This window comes from Myxocyprinus asiaticus, chromosome 42 (assembly GCF_019703515.2).
Source record: "Myxocyprinus asiaticus isolate MX2 ecotype Aquarium Trade chromosome 42, UBuf_Myxa_2, whole genome shotgun sequence".
NCBI classification, from domain to species: Eukaryota; Metazoa; Chordata; class Actinopteri; order Cypriniformes; family Catostomidae; genus Myxocyprinus; species Myxocyprinus asiaticus.
Window position 1 is genome coordinate 20,824,597 of NC_059385.1, and position 15,738 is coordinate 20,840,334.

General features: G+C 41.8%; 2 protein-coding genes and 1 pseudogene across 4 annotated transcripts; all 3 read left to right on the forward strand.

Moving 5' to 3' along the window:
• The first annotated feature begins 4,331 nt into the window (after positions 1-4,331).
• Positions 4,332-5,465, forward strand: LOC127432300 (uncharacterized; annotated as a pseudogene).
• A 2,703-nt stretch (positions 5,466-8,168) lies between these two features.
• LOC127432941 (ras association domain-containing protein 2-like) lies at positions 8,169-12,940 on the forward strand. 3 transcript variants are annotated; one of them, XM_051684479.1, is made up of 10 exons: positions 8,169-8,402; positions 8,868-9,001; positions 9,116-9,191; positions 9,280-9,431; positions 10,890-10,990; positions 11,537-11,685; positions 11,770-11,923; positions 12,044-12,165; positions 12,253-12,350; positions 12,481-12,940. In XM_051684479.1, the coding sequence occupies exons 2-10, from the start codon at positions 8,946-8,948 to the stop codon at positions 12,542-12,544; spliced, it is 972 nt and encodes a 323-aa protein (XP_051540439.1). In that variant the 5' UTR covers positions 8,169-8,402; positions 8,868-8,945; the 3' UTR covers positions 12,545-12,940. The 3 variants fall into 3 exon arrangements, with proteins under 3 accessions (XP_051540439.1, XP_051540440.1, XP_051540441.1); XM_051684480.1 differs by having other exon boundaries at positions 8,894-9,001; XM_051684481.1 differs by having other exon boundaries at positions 8,916-9,001.
• Positions 12,941-14,983: 2,043 nt separating this feature from the next.
• On the forward strand, positions 14,984-15,412 carry LOC127432301 (shadow of prion protein-like). Its single transcript, XM_051683193.1, has one exon. The coding sequence runs from the start codon at positions 14,984-14,986 to the stop codon at positions 15,410-15,412; it is 429 nt and encodes a 142-aa protein (XP_051539153.1).
• Positions 15,413-15,738: the final 326 nt, after the last annotated feature.

A 15,738-nucleotide genomic window follows, 5' to 3' on the forward strand; every position in this document is an offset into this window, starting at 1 on the left:
CCGGCAGGCCGTCTAAGCCTGCAGGCATTCCATGGCTCTCTCAGTTGACAGAGAACGTGCGCTCTGGCTTAATCTGTCAGGCCTCCCTGACAGTGAGAAGCAGCGCATCACAGGTGCCCCGGTAGAGTCTGGCAAGGCTCTCTTTGGCCCTGCCATCGCTTTGATGCAACAGCGTTGTGACGACAAGAAAAAGGAGGACGAAGCATTTAAATTATGCCTTCCTAGGAAAGCGGCAGTGTGCCAGGCGCCCCACATGCAGCCACCCAACCCTCCTGCCATGGGGCGTCTTTTCCAGCACCCTGGTAAGGCAAAGCCATGCAATAAACCACCTCCTCAGCATAATAACCCACCCTCCACTAAGCCCTGAGGGAAAATGTCTTTCACCACGGCCGTGGCCAAGAAACCCCACAACTCTACCCCCTCCGACTCTAAGCGTAAATGGCTGGCCTGATGCACGGCATCAGGGGGTTTTGAGTCCACGTTCTTGGGCTGCCAGCCCCCCGGACTCCTATCCTGCCCTCCTAGTTCACCCATTCAAAAAAAGGAGGTTTTCTCTCAGTGGGGTCAAACCAGTGGGTGCCCACCCTGTTTGTTCAGTGCAGAACAATGTATGTTCCCCCATCCAGCTCATGTCGGGGAGCCTCCCCGTGCTGGAGGTGTTTACAGTGAGAAAAAGTACACAAGCAGTGTCACCACACCGCCCCTATTACATTTCTCTCACCCATTCAATAAAGGCTTCGGCCCCAGTGTTTCCCAACACACAAAAAAACACAAAAAAATCAAACAAATAAAACGAATTTGTTACAGAGAGAGAATATCTCTCTGCAACCCCACATGTCACCCCTAATTTGTCCACTAGATGGCGCCATTGCATAACAAACGTGCAAATCGGGCATAGACGCAGATATGAGCACTTCCCCGGTTCATGTGGGGTCACTTGCGAGTCACACAACAGCTTGGGTAATTCGAACCATAATGAATGGGTACAGACTCCAGTTTACCAGGAAACCCTCGTGCTTTGGCGGCGTTTTCTCCTCTCACACAGAGGAGAGTGCTGCTCACATTCTGAAAGAGGAAATCTACTCCCTCCTCGGGAAGGGGGCAATTCATGTAGTACCCCTGGATCAATGCAATCAGGGGTTTTACTCCTGTTATTTCCTAGTTCCAAAGAAAGACGGCTCTCTCCGTCCTATTCTGGATCTCAGAGTGTTGAACAAACAAATACTTTTTCAGAATGTTAACACACGGCACACTCACTCACTCAATTCATCAGAACGACTGGTTCACATCAGTCGATCTGAAAGATGCTTTTTTCCACATCAACATTTACCCTCCGCACAGGAAATTTCTTTGTTTCGCCTGTCTGGGCATATGTTACGAATTCACAGTCCTTCCTTTCAGCCTCTCACTGAGTCCGAGGGTGTTCTCTCTATGTGCGGAGGCGGGCTTAGCGTCGCTGAGATAACGGGTCTAAAGATCCTAACATACATAGACGATTGTTAATCATAGCCAATTCCAAAGAGAAAGTGGTGCAAGACACTCGCCGTGTGCTCGCGCACATCACATCGCTCGGGTTCAGAGTGAATGTGAACACGGGCAATTTAACATCCGCTCAGAATGTTATATTCCTGGGTCTGGAGCTCAATTCAATCTCCACACGCATTCTCTCTATAATGAATTGTCTATCACAATTCAAGGAGGGGGCGAAAGTGCAATATCACACATGTCTCATATTACAGGGTCTTATGGCATCAGTTATTCTGGTTTTGTATTTGGGCCTTCTGCAAATGAGGGCATTCATGAAGTGGGTTTTATCCCTCCACTTCAGCCCGTTAAGCGATCTCTGTCGCTCTGTTACAGTGACGCGCTTGTGCACAGCAGCCTTGCGCCACTGGAGGAGCGCAGATTTTTATGCACATGGGACCCCTCTCAGGGCTGTTATGTTGCGAAAAGTGGTAAAGACAGATGCATCTTTAACAGGGTGGGGAGCCACTCAGGAGGGCAGGACGGAGAACGGTTAATTTCCTGCTCCGTGCGTGTTTCCTCTCTCACTCGCGATATACATGAGGTGCCGGAGGCTCAAGGTTGCCGCTACCCAATGCGCCGACCCCGAACTTTCCGACACTGACGGGGGAATCGGTGATGACATGATGCACCTGGGGGCCACCCGGGGTGTGGTCTCTCTCAGCTGAGCCGATCAAAGTAACCCAGCGTTCCCTGAGGATATTTTCTCTGGTGATGAGGATGATGCGGGCCTTCTCGAGGGTTTGGAGGACGAGGAGGTCATCCCGTCTTCCATGACTCCCCAGGCTAATGCCCCCGTGGCCTTACCCCAGTCCGTCCTCATCAAGGTTTGTGAGCGAGCGGCCGCTCGTCTCAATATCGAATGGCCGGCACTACAAAGTGCCACTGACCAAGAGAGGGATGTGTATGACGGGAAACTCCTGGGACCCCCTCCCGGCCCATGAAAACAACTTCTCCCTGTCCTCCCTGCATGTGCTAAGTATATGAGGCATTTTGGGGGAGACCCGCTCAACCTCAAACACGGTCTCACGAGCCTCGAAGTGAAGGATATGACGGCCCTTGGCATGGGTGACCCCCACGCCATCGAGCCCTCTATCGCCAGACACCTTAATCCCTCTCAAGGTGGCCTACTTCCCCCCCCCAAGCCTGTTCTCCCCAACAAAATGGACCATATTTCTGCCTCCATCCAACAGGCCTCTTACAAAGCTTTTTGAACAGGGGCACGGACCTTCTGTCAAGGGGGAACCAGCTCTACGGAGACTGGCGCCTCCACCCTTAGATAGTGGGCATGTTGTGGGAGAGATTCGGACAGGCGACCGTAGATCTCTTCACCTCGCGCGAAAACTCCCATTGTCCTACACTATATTGCCAAAAGTATTCGCTCATCTGCCTTTAGACGCATATGAACTTAAGTGACATCCCATTCTTAATCCATAGGGTTTAATATGACGTCGGCCCACCCTTTGCAGCTATAACAGCTTCAACTCTTCTGGGAAGGCTTTCCACAAGGTTTAGGAGTGTGTTTATGGGAATTTTTGACCATTCTTCCAGAAGCGCATTTGTGAGGTCAGACACTGATGTTGGACGTGAAGGCCTGGCTCGCAGTCTTCGCCCTAATTCATCCCAAAGGTGCTCTATCGGGTTGAGGTCAGGACTCTGTGCAGGCCAGTCAAGTTCTTCCACACCAAACTCGCTCATCCATGTCTTTATGGACCTTGCTTTGTGCACTGGTGCGCAGTCATGTTGGAACAGGAAGGGGCCATCCCCAAACTGTTCCCACAAAGTTGGGAGCATGGAATTGTCCAAAATCTCTTGGTATGCTGAAGCATTCAGAGTTCCTTTCACTGGAACTAAGGGGCCAAGCCCAGCTCCTGAAAAACAACCCCACACCATAATCCCCCCTCCACCAAATTTCACAGCTGGCACAATGCAGTCAGACAAGTACCATTCTCCTGGCAACCGCCAAACCCAGACTCGTCCATCAGATTGCCAGATGGAGAAGCGTGATTCGTCACTCCAGAGAACGCGTCTCCACTGCTCTAGAGTCCAGTGGCGGTGTGCTTTACACCACTGCATCCGACGCTTTGCATTGCACTTGGTGATGTATGGCTTGGATGCAGCTGCTCGGCCATGGAAACCCATTCCATGAAGCTCTCTACACACTGTTCTTGAGCTAATCTGAAGGCCACATGAACTTTGGAGGTCTGTAGCAATTGACTCTGCAGAAAGTTGGCGCCTCAGCATCCGCTGACCCCGCTCTGTCATTTTACGTGGCCTACCACTTCGTGGCTGAGTTGCTGTCATTCCCAGTCGCTTCCACTTTGTTATAATACCACTGACAGTTGACTGTGGAATATTTAGTAGCGAGGAAATTTCAGGACTGGACTTGTTGCACAGGTGGCATCCTATCACAGTACCATGCTGGAATTCACTGAGCTCCTGAGAGCGGCCCATTCTTTCACAAATGTTTGTAGAAGCAGTCTGCATGCCTAGGTGCTTCATTTTATACACCTGTGGCCATGGAAGTGATTGGAACACCTGAATTCAATTATTTGGATGGGTGAGCGAATACTTTTGGCAATATAGTGTATGTTCTTCTCACTAAAGGATGAGGACGCGCCCCTCGGCATGGATGCACTAGCCCACCCTTGGCCCAAAGTGCTGCTCTATGCATTCCCTCCCCTGTGCCTGTTAATACCCACCCTGGCCAGGGTGAGAGAGCAGGGCCTGTACCTCATTTTGATAGTACCCAGGTGACCCAAAGCACAGTGGCTGGCAGAGATAATTCCTCTTCTGCATGCCCAGCCATGGCCCCTCCCTCTACTCACAGACCTGTTGTCTCAAGTGAATGGGGAGGTATATCACCCCAACCCAGACAGGGTGGCTCTCTGGGCTTGGCCCGTGAGAGGAAAAACTTTAGCTCGATGGGGCTCCCCCCACGTGTGGTTGCCACTATACCGAACGCTAGGGCCTTCTCCACACGGTCCTTATATGATTGTAAGTGGCAAGTGTTTGAAGGGTGGTGTGATGGGCACGGTTTCACATCATATCAGTGTTCAGTCTCTGATATTTTGTGTTATTTACAAGACCTTATGGATAAGGGCAGGTCTTTTTCCACTATTAAGGTCTACCTGGTGGCTATTTCTGCTTGTCATGTTGGGTTTGACAGCTCAACTGCAGGGCAGCACCCCCTCATTCATAGATTTATGAAGGGTGCACGCTGTTCTCTCCCAGTTACTAGGAGAACTGTTCCTGACTGGGACCTCTCTATGGTGCTGGAGGCTTTATCTCAGCAGCCTTTTGAGCCCATGGGAAGCATTTCCCTAAAATTGCTGTCTTTTAAGACAGCTTTGCTCCTGGCCTTAGCATCAGCTAAACGTGTCAGTGACTTGCATGCACTCTCGGTTCATTCCTCATGCACTAAATTCTCTCTTATTGGAGATAAGGTTTTCCTCAGGCCCAACCCAGCCTTTATGCCTAAATGCTTCCCAGCGTTCTCATGTGAGGTAATGGAGCTTTCCGATTCTCACCCTCCCCCTTTTTCCTCTGCGGAGGATCAGAGGCTGAATGCTCTGTGTCCTGTCCATGCCCTGCAGGCGTACTTGGATAGGACCAGTGCTTTTCGGAAGAGCGATTAGCTCTTCATCTCTTGGGCCCCCCCTCACATGGGGAATCCCATTTCTAGGCAATGCCTCTCTCATTGGCTTGTGGAAGCTATAATTTTGGCATATGAATCTAGGGGAGTGCAGCCTCCAGGAGGCCTCAGATCCCACTCCACGAGGGGCATGGCCGCCCCTTGGGCTCTGTTTAGGGGTGTTTCATTGCAGGACATCTGTTCTGCTGCCAGCTGAGCTTCTCCCCATACTTTTGTACGTTACTACCAGCTGGATGTTACCAGGACCCCGGTAGCTCATTCTGTCCTGGGGGTGGGTTCTTCATAGCCCCTCCCCTGGAAGCTCCTTTTCTTTCTTTTTTGTATTTATAATATAAAGAGTAAGAAAAAGGGGTTATGGGCCGGTTGGCCATGCACATTCATGTCACCAACCATGCATTTACATGCCTGCCTGGGTGCTGTCTTCACTGTATATATGCTGCTGGGCTGATTTATATGTTTGTGCCACTAACATGTTATTCATGCTCTGCCTGTGCACAGTTCTCACTTGTGTGCTTCAGGGTTGCCAGGTGTGTGATTATGGGGCATGTCAAGCACCGCCTCATTGAGGTGACCATTCCTTTAACTGGCTTGCAGGGCCTCACTGTGAGTGTATTGGGCAATCAGGGAGCTTTCAATGTCTCCCATAGGTGGATCTCGAACACGAGATGATGAAAGAGAACAATAGGTTTCTAGCGTAACCCCGATTCTCTGAAACATCAAGTGCAGTGATCCACAAAGCTTGCCCTACTTGCTGCACGAGAAGCGAATATACTTACTGAGGAACAGGAGTTCATGCAGGTACTTATATGCTCTCAGGTAAGGGGCCGGGTCCTTACCTGGCATGGGTCATGCACTTCTGTCTGTCTAGCCAGACTTGGTGCAATTGGATGCTTCTGCAGAGGTCAGGTACGGATGCCCTTCCCATAGGTTCACGTGTCACCTTTTTAGAATAACGTCTTTTCCCATCTAAGTTTAGCTTTATTAATCAGATGTTACATGCCTTTCATGACAAACAGTTTTTTGTTTTAATTTTGTGAAAATTAAGACAAAAAAAAGAGATGTTATCATCTCTGATTATTAATTATAATTAATAGAAATTATTAGTAAGCCTGGCTAGGACAGTTCTCTGCTTCTGATGAGAACGTTCCCATTATTATATAGTCAGCCTATTTATACTTAACTTAAGCAAACAGAATTTTTAAGATGTTAATTTTTAGTTTATTGTTATTAGAGTTTCACTTTAGGAAAATATAAAAATGGTCCATTCAGACTTTTACATTTTCTAAATTTTCTCTCAGGGGTTACCCCTGAACCCCCATACAGTAACCTATATTTTCTCAGTCAAAAGTACTCCTATGTCCCATACAAAGGTATCTGGATGTAAAAATAAATATTCAGAATGTATAAATATTTTTTTACACAAAAACTGCTGTCACCCAGCTTGAAAACAAATGTTGAACATATCTTGTAATATTAATATCCAAGTGGCCTCGAATAATGAACTCTATTAAATATATTTTCCTAATCTTTTGGTAGAAAAGATCCCTCACACCCCACTGCTTTGGCTTTGTCTCTGGGCCAGTGTCTTCATCTCTGCTTTGAAGAAACTATTTTGACTGTTTAACATTACTTTTCTTTTACAAAGTACTATTGCTGCCCATGTGGAAAGTTATAATAACTATAAAAAAAGGGGAAAAAAAGCCATAATTTCAAAGCCATACTGATTACTGACACCATGCAAGTTATTATTTTTCGGACCTTTGCTGGGAAGGAAATGTAGAGACCGGACCTCTTGAAACTTTAATTGAATACCCCTGGTCTATGAACTAACATTCACAATGGGCAATTGTTTTTTTTTTATTTTTATCCCTAATATATTACCTAATGTTAACATATGGAACCTTATTGTTAAGCATTAACTTTGTTCTAACATTTAAAGGGATAGTTCACCCAAAAATGAAAATCCTCTCATCATTTACTCACCCTCCTGGCATCCCAGATGTGTTTGACTTTTTTTCTTCTGCAGATCACAAGATTTTTAGAAAATATCTCAGCTCTGTTGGTCCATACAATGGATGCAGTGAATGGTGACCAGAAGTCGGAAGGTCCAAAAAGGCAGCATAAAGTAATCCATATGACTCCAATGGTTTTATCCATGTTTTCAGAAGTAATATGATAGGTTTGGGTGAGAAACAGATCAATATTTAAGTCATTTTAACTATAAATCTCCACCTTTGACCAGCCCTGACCTGTAGGTGGCTGAATGTGAAAGTGAAGTGTAGTTTATAATAAAAAAAAAAAATGACTTTAATGACACCTATCATATAATTTCTGAAGACATGGATTTAACCACTGAAGTCATATGGAATAATTTTATGCTGCCTTTATGGACCTTCTGACTTCTGGTCACCATTCACTTGCATTGTGAGGACCAACAGAGCTGAAATATTCTTCTAAAAATCTTCATTTGTGTTCTGCAGAAGAGAGAAAGTCATACACATCTAGAACGGCATGAGGGTGAGTAAATGATGAGAGGATTTTCATTTTTGGGTTAACTATCCCTTTAACATCAGCCACAGTTGTTGGAACATTCCTTGCTAGGTGGGAAGATATGAAAGATGTAAAGATACCAAGATGTTTATAACATGCATCGTTTCTGATTGGTTTGTATATTTGGAAAAGGGTCACTTGTACTTTCTTTTATACTTCAAGCAGATCAGCCCAGGTCAATCTTCTCATCCGTGGATGTTTTGGCATGCATTCATAAGACACTATTTTAACCTCTGCCCACATTCTATTGGCCTCTTTTTGTGTTTGCGCTCTGGTGGAGCATACTTCCTGTCTTGGTCAGTAAACTGCCTGAGCTTTGGTTATCTGTTTTCGTATTATCTTGATTGCATGCTGAATTGCTGTTGGGGGCAGAACATGTGCATATCTGCTGCATATGGGAGGAAGTCTAAATTAGAATAAAATAACCCTGACTTCCTGTGTGAGTGTTTGCAGCGAGGAAGAGTCTTACAGGGAGGGGCAAAGGGTCCTTTCACTTGTCAAATTCACACATTCTACAACCACACAGCTGTTTAAATGATGACAAGCTGACCCAGCCTAAAGACGTCCATATTTCTTGGCTGGTATCATCATACTTTCTGAATCCTACTTCTCTTACAGGGCTTCTGGAGTTTGACTTTTTCACTGACGGGCTCTCACGTGTTCGGCTTTTACAGTAAGTCATCTGCCTCATCAGCATCTTCTTGTCATGGCTTTTACTCAATGTAAAGGTTCTTTTCCAAAGCTCTTGGAATGGAGAGTTCAGATAACTCAGGGCCTGAAGTGAGCAGCATTTCATATTGCAGTTGATCTAAAATAAATGTTACTATATAGATAGTAGCTAAGATGAAATGTTGATTTAAAACTGTCCTCAGCTCTTGTTGTCGTTAAGAGAAGGCAGAAAGTTGTTGCTTGGTTGTGATGTAAAAGTATTTCTCTGTCATTACTTTTACATTAGTCATTAATAACATCAAGCTCAAATTAAAGTAGCTCATGTGCTTTCAACAGCCTGTTTTAATAATTCAGTGTGCCATGCCACAGTTTAGCCTATCCCTTCTGGTGTTTGTGTTTGTTGAGCTTGTATGTGTGACTGCTCTGTGATTATGATGCAAAAAGTCATGAGATTCATCTTTGATCACAGAAAGTTCTCTTCTGTCCATTTGAAAGAGCCTGCTTCAACTAATTACAGGCCTTCTTAGAGTTTCTCCACTGACCCAACATGGACAGTGTGGATTTGGACAAGATGCAGATCGGAGAAAACAAATTTGTAAGCAAGTAAGTCACTCCGGCTGTGTTACTACAAGGTTTTTTGCTCTTGCTGGTCACACAAATAAATGTAATTTAGCTGCAATTTTTTTAAACCTGACCGTATTTCCTTTTTTGTAACAGGAGGACTATTCTCTCACACCTTAAAACGTACAACAGTTACTATGAAGGACAAGCTCTCCAGCTGAGACACAGAGAGGTTAGTTTGATATGTAACCAACTTCTTGCTGACCTACAACCAATGACTCAAAGTATTATATTTTTTGGCTTCTGTATTGTTTATACAGGAGGAAGGAGAGTTAATCATTGAGGGTTTGCTCAATGTGTTTTGGGGCGTGCGGCGGCAGATCAAACTGCAATTGCAAGACGAGAAGGAGCCAGGCAGGCCACACCCATCACTAACATCACCGAGTGCAGAAAAGGACATCAGCACAGACAAGTCAAAGAAATTATATCAAACTAATCCACAATATAGAAGCTGTTAAATACAAAACAGTCTTTCACATAGGGGCTTAAACTCAACGCAGTTTTCTATGCAACCAGTTTATGGGTGCAGGGTTGAGTTTAAAGGTTTAATACAAGTTAAGCTCAATTGACAACATTTGTGGCATACTGTTGATTACCACCAAAAAAAATAAAATTGACACATCCCTCCTTTTCTTAAAATAAGCAACAATCAAGGTTAAAGAAAGGTACTTACAATGGGAGTGAATGGGGCCAATTTTTGGAGGGTTTAAGGCAGAAATTAGAAGCTTCTAATTTTATTAAAGCCCTTACATTAATTCTTCTGTTAAAACTTGTGTATTATTTGGGCTGTAAAGTTGTTTAAATTGTAATTTTTTTTGTGTTTTGGGGGGTATGGTTTTACGTCCTCATGGCAATGAAGTTGTAAAATTGGATATAATTTTACACATAAAAGGATAATAAGTGATTTTATCACACTAAAAACAAATTAACATGCATATTATTTACGTCTTGTGGGTATACCTTTGAAACAGTGAGTATTTTAACGTTTACAGATTGGTCCCCATTCACTTATTGAACTGCAGTAAGTGCCTTGCTGTAACTCATATTTTGCTTTTTTAAAAGAAAATGAGGGACAAGATGAAATCATTTTTTGTGATTATCAACATTAAGCCACAAATTATAAATAAATATTTAAATAAATAATATTGCTCTATAAAAGATGTTTTGTAAGGTAACCTAAAAAATTTGACTTAATAACAATCTGACAAAATGTACGAAATTTTAGGTTACACCAACAAAAGTATTTTTATAGGTTAGATCAAGTATAAATATATCCTTGAGGTAAAAAAAAATGCACTTTGCAATGGAATTTTATGGGGCAACATTTGAGTACTGGCATATACAGTATATATATATATATATATATATATATATTGTGTAGCAACAAGACTATGTGTTAACATGAGACTAGTAAGATAGAATCGCTTACTAACCTTATTCAGAGTTGTTCTATCCAGTCTTTCAGCTCCTGTCATGACCATGTAAAGCTGAAACCTGGCAGAAAACAGTATGATGTATCTGTTTGTAAACTATTCCACCCACAGGAATTACATTGGTAATACATATCCAGAAGTTCATCCACCTAGAAAAGTAGTCCCAACTCAGTAATAACAATTTAGAGAAATAAAATAATAAACATTTTGCTGAATAATTCATGAGAGGGCTTTCACAAAAATACAGAACATTTCCTGTTTTAAACCCACTGAAACGCTGGCCCCATAGACTTCCATTGTAAGTGCATTACGCTGTGTTTTTTGTTTACTTTTCTTAAACTAAGAGCCATAATGTCACAGATGCTGTTGACAAAGCTGAATCTGTATTTAACCCAGAACATTCCTTTTATTAATGTTTTTACTTCCTTGCCCTCTAGAAATCATGAAACAAACCAGGCCTCCATTGCAGCAGACAACCAATCAAAAGACAGCTTGGTTGAAGAGAAAGAAGAGGCCAACACACCCTCACAGCGAAATCGTAAGGATTCATACGACTTTTCTAAATTCAGCTAATTCGTAAGATATCGTACGACTGCACTCGTATGAATTCGTACAACCTTCACTACAGCCAATGATGTCACTCTACATCGTTTTCATTTAATACACGACAATTACTTGCTTCGGTCACTCACAACAGCTTCCTATCATGTTTACACACTCTACTGATCGGTTAGGTTTATATAAGGGGTTTGGGTAAGGGCATAATATAAATAAGCATGTCCTTAACACCTTGCTGCATGGAACTCGCACTTACTTCCGCATTACACATCCGGGCATTTGCACGTGATGAAATTGTACGAATTCATACGAACAACATAGTACGAAATCATACGAAATAGCCAACTCATAAAATATGTAAAAAAATTTGTGAGATCAGGTTGAAGAGGCAGGTGAATGCATTCTTGACTTTTTCCAAAATCTTAAAAGCACTTTCAAAATACGGTGTGTTCACTGTCATTTACTCTCTATTCGGTATATTTGTTTGGCCATGTCTGTCTTGTTTTGGTAATATCTCATCGGACAGATGACGGACAGCAGGAAGTGTCACACTCTGATCATCTCCTCAGGATAAGAAGTGATGTCGGTGGGAGAAGAATTGGAGGTCGGAGACTTGGAATCAGGAGAGTCAACAGACACAGATGCTCCTTCAACGGCCACTTCTACAACCACAAGGCAAAAAATAGTGTTCTCATGTCTTGTCAATGTGCATTATTTAGCTGTCACTCGTTGATTAAAATAATACTTTCTCTCAAACAGACTGCCATTTTTACCCCAGTGTTTGGTTCTGTGACCAATGTTCGTGTCAACAGTTGTATGACAACAGCACAGGTGTTGCGGGTGTTACTCAACAAGTTCAAGATTGAGAACAGCCCAGACGAATTTACCCTGTATCTTGTTCACACTAGTGGAGGTACGTCAGAATTGGAGCAACCGAGTTAAGTTCAGTCTTGTTACATCTTTCTTGGCATTGCATTCTGTACATTTTGCACACTATTTGCCTTGGTGTTCCTTTGCCTATCCATGCATCCAGAGAGACATCAGCTAAAATCGAATGACCATCCACTGGCAGTCAGAATTTTGCAAGGCCCTTGTGAACAGGTCAGCAAAATCTTCCTAATGGAGACAGACCAGGTGGAAGAGGTTACCTATGATGTAAGAGACTGAATCAGAACATAGTAGCAAGTACACAACTGTGTGACAATAGTATATTTTGTTGTAATACTCAATCTTGTTCTGAAGGTGGCACAATACATCAAGTTTGAGCTTCCTGTACTACAAAGCTTCATCGCCAAACTGCAAGAGGAAGAGGAAAGAGAGATACTGAAACTAAAGAGAAGGTACTGACCAAAATAGATAAACAGGCTTGAGTATTTTTATTTATTCATTCATTTTAATTAAAAAGTTTAAATGATAATGTCTCAAACTCTCATTTCCTTCCTGTGTGCCTATTATTTCCTGTTATTTTAGGTACACTGATATGCAGCAAATAATCAAGAGATACATGCAGTCTTTAGCTGATAAGACTACTTGAGTTGATAAAGATGATACTTTCCATGCACTTTTTTTCTCCAAGCACGTGTCACTCATATATGAAGACCATCTTTGAAGCACCAACAGCAACAAAATGGTTCTCTCTCAGGAATTATTTTGTATTGTACCATGTTTTCAGTTTTCTTAGTAATGCAATATCCAAAGATCCCATGGCTTTCTCTAGATAAGCTTCACTGGATAAAATTCAGAAATTAGGAAACAATGAATTGAGTCAAACTAAGAGCCTCCGTAAGTGTGATAATTTTTTATTTAAATTGTATTTATTTATTAAAATTTTTTCCTAAAAGCAAAGAAGCTGCTACAAACCTGATTGAATATAGAGCTCAAATTATGAAGATAAATACTTTGTAATGAAATTTATTTGTATTATTTTATTGCAGACTGTTTGTAATAAAGTAGTTGTTTTTTTTTTTGTTGTTGTTGTTGTTGTTGTTTTTGTAACAAAATATATTATTTCTCTAATTTGTAAAGTATTTTACAAGTGTCTGTTCACATATTTTTGCCTTTGATTATTTTTTTTTATTTTATTTTTTAATTCTGAAAGAAATATCCTGGAAGAAAAATTAGTATTCTGAAATTTTCACCACTTGAATGGGTCTCATGGGTCCATTCAGACCTCTTGGATGTCTTAAAGACATTGCTCTACATTGTTAGGCATGATGTTTCAACATAAGGTCTCTTATTTTTTCCATAAGGCAAAAAGTGTAATCTATCCATTCTTTTTTTCTCTTCTCAACACTGATCTGTTACCATAACAACTGAGATATGTGAACATAATGGTCAAAAATAATAGGCATGAGGAGAAAAGCAGGGTGTCGATGATCTAAGTGTTTTAATTTGGGATGTAAGTCTTAATATAAATTGCTTTACAATGAGCTTTGACCGTGACAACAGACTAGTATCAGGCTGTTTATCTCCATCTGTTGTGCCATTGTTCTCAAAGGGGTGGGGCTAGTTAGCATCCCCGATTGGTCATTCGCTCCTGCTGAGTGAGTGACAGTTCCACAAGGTGGTTGTTTACCACATAGAGCAGCTTCTCGCACCGAGGCTGAGCAGTTCATCTTGCAGTGAATAGAAGCCAGTGTTCAGCACTATTGCCAGGTAAGACGCTTGTGTTTGTAGCAACAGGTGGAGCACTGACGGAGGGATCTTGCCTTGTTGGCATTTGAAATTAAGGAGTATGATAAACATGTTTCAGTCACAAAATTCTGAGATAAATCATTAAATCATATATGTTGTAGTTTATATAAGGATGCATGTGAGTAAAGATGTTTATAGGTTTATTTATTTTAACAGATTAAAATTATTTAATGCTTTTTTAACTATAATGACAATGTTGAATTATTTGAAGTGAATGCAATTACATCATCAATACAGATATCTGTTCATTCAGTGCAATACATAGATAATAGATCATTACAACACTAGTACTTCATTGTACCGAAATTGCAATTCACAGCACTCTTTCCAGGTACACTTAATCCATATTATTTCTCTGTATGTTTGCTTCTTGTCAGTGGTCAGCATTTGTCTTTATATGTGCACTGATGCATGTAATTGGATTCAGATGACCATTGCCACTCACTGCAATGTAATACTGACCAAAATAGTGAGACTATTGTTAAATAAAACAACCTTTTAGTTAAAAAATACAGATATCCTGAGGTTCAATTTGAGCAAGCGCTATCTTTTTTTTATTTGTAAAGGGGGCTTATGTGTATTGGCAAGTTTGATACAAAAAAAAATTGACACAGAAGCACACATTGTTTCTACCACACGGCATGAGAATAAAATATGTAACAGTTTGATTATGTGAGTTCCATTGAACAACCTTGAACTCTGAACCATACACAATATATGGATGTAATATTTAATAGGAAACTTTACAAACAATCATCATATAGACTTGAGACAAATTTGAAACAAAAACATTCAAGTTAGATTTCTATCCAATAGTCTTATGACAAGTTGTAATAATAAGTACAGTATGAGATGGCGAAATTGTAAGAAGTCATATAAGTTGGCTCATACAAAAACATAGGGCTTATACAAAGTGTAACCCCTAACCCAAACCTAATCATAAAGTCTGTCTAACCCCTTACCCAAACCCTAAACCTAAATAATTTTAATAGGGAAATAACTGTAACATGGTCATCTGTACATCAGTCATTTGCATTGCATACCATATTTGCTTACTGACATTTCATTTCTGAAAATAAATTGTAGGATAGGAGGCAAGCTAAAAGTTAATGCCTGTATTGTTTTGGTTTTGGTTGGTCTCTATGGGAATGGGAAGTCGTACCTCTGTACAAGCCAAGTCATACAATATCTTAGGATTTTGTCATTTGATCTGTTACTATAAATATCTGCATGTTAGCCTAATGAATTTCCTTTGTCTTTAAAAGGGAAGCTAATAATGATGGCTAATCAAAAGCTACTGATCGTGTGGGTGTGGATTTTACTGGTTGCAACACTGTGTCCTTGGGCCAACTGCAAACTTGGACGGGGTTTTGGTGGCAGGGGCAAGGGTGTAGGACAGGGGGCTAAAGCGCCCCCTTCCCAGAGCAAAGGCTCTTCAAGGCAGGGGCTGAAACTGGCAGGTGCTGCAGCCGCGGGAGCTATCGGAGGAGCGGCCATCGGCTATGGTCTGGGTTCTCTGGGCAGACCTCGGTATGGCTACGGCTATGAAAGCGCCTCTGAAGAGGACAGGCGCTATTACTACCCCGATGGACATGGATACCACAATCGCTCAGACTGGCGGTACTATAGAAGCGCAGCCAGCTCAGACCATGTGGCCAGCATAATCATGACGCTTGGAGCCGTGGCAAATTTTTTTATATGGAACTAAATTACAAGTTTTGGGGCATTTCCTTTCATTGGGAGACAATTTTGAGGTCATTGCGAGACTTTCATAATAAAAAAGTTTTAATTTTCAAAATACAACAGAGGATGCAATCATTTCGATAAATGAAATAGCAAAATACATATGTGTTTGATGAAGACAAAAACACTGACTTCCTTAAAAGTAATTATCTTACATCAGCAATATGCCTTTGTTGATAAATACTTGGAGGAATATAGAATTATGTTAGGAAATTTGGACATCAGATTAAAGTTTAGAGCAGTTAAAAAATATTATGACATGCTTATGGCAGTTTAGGGTAGAAGTAATAA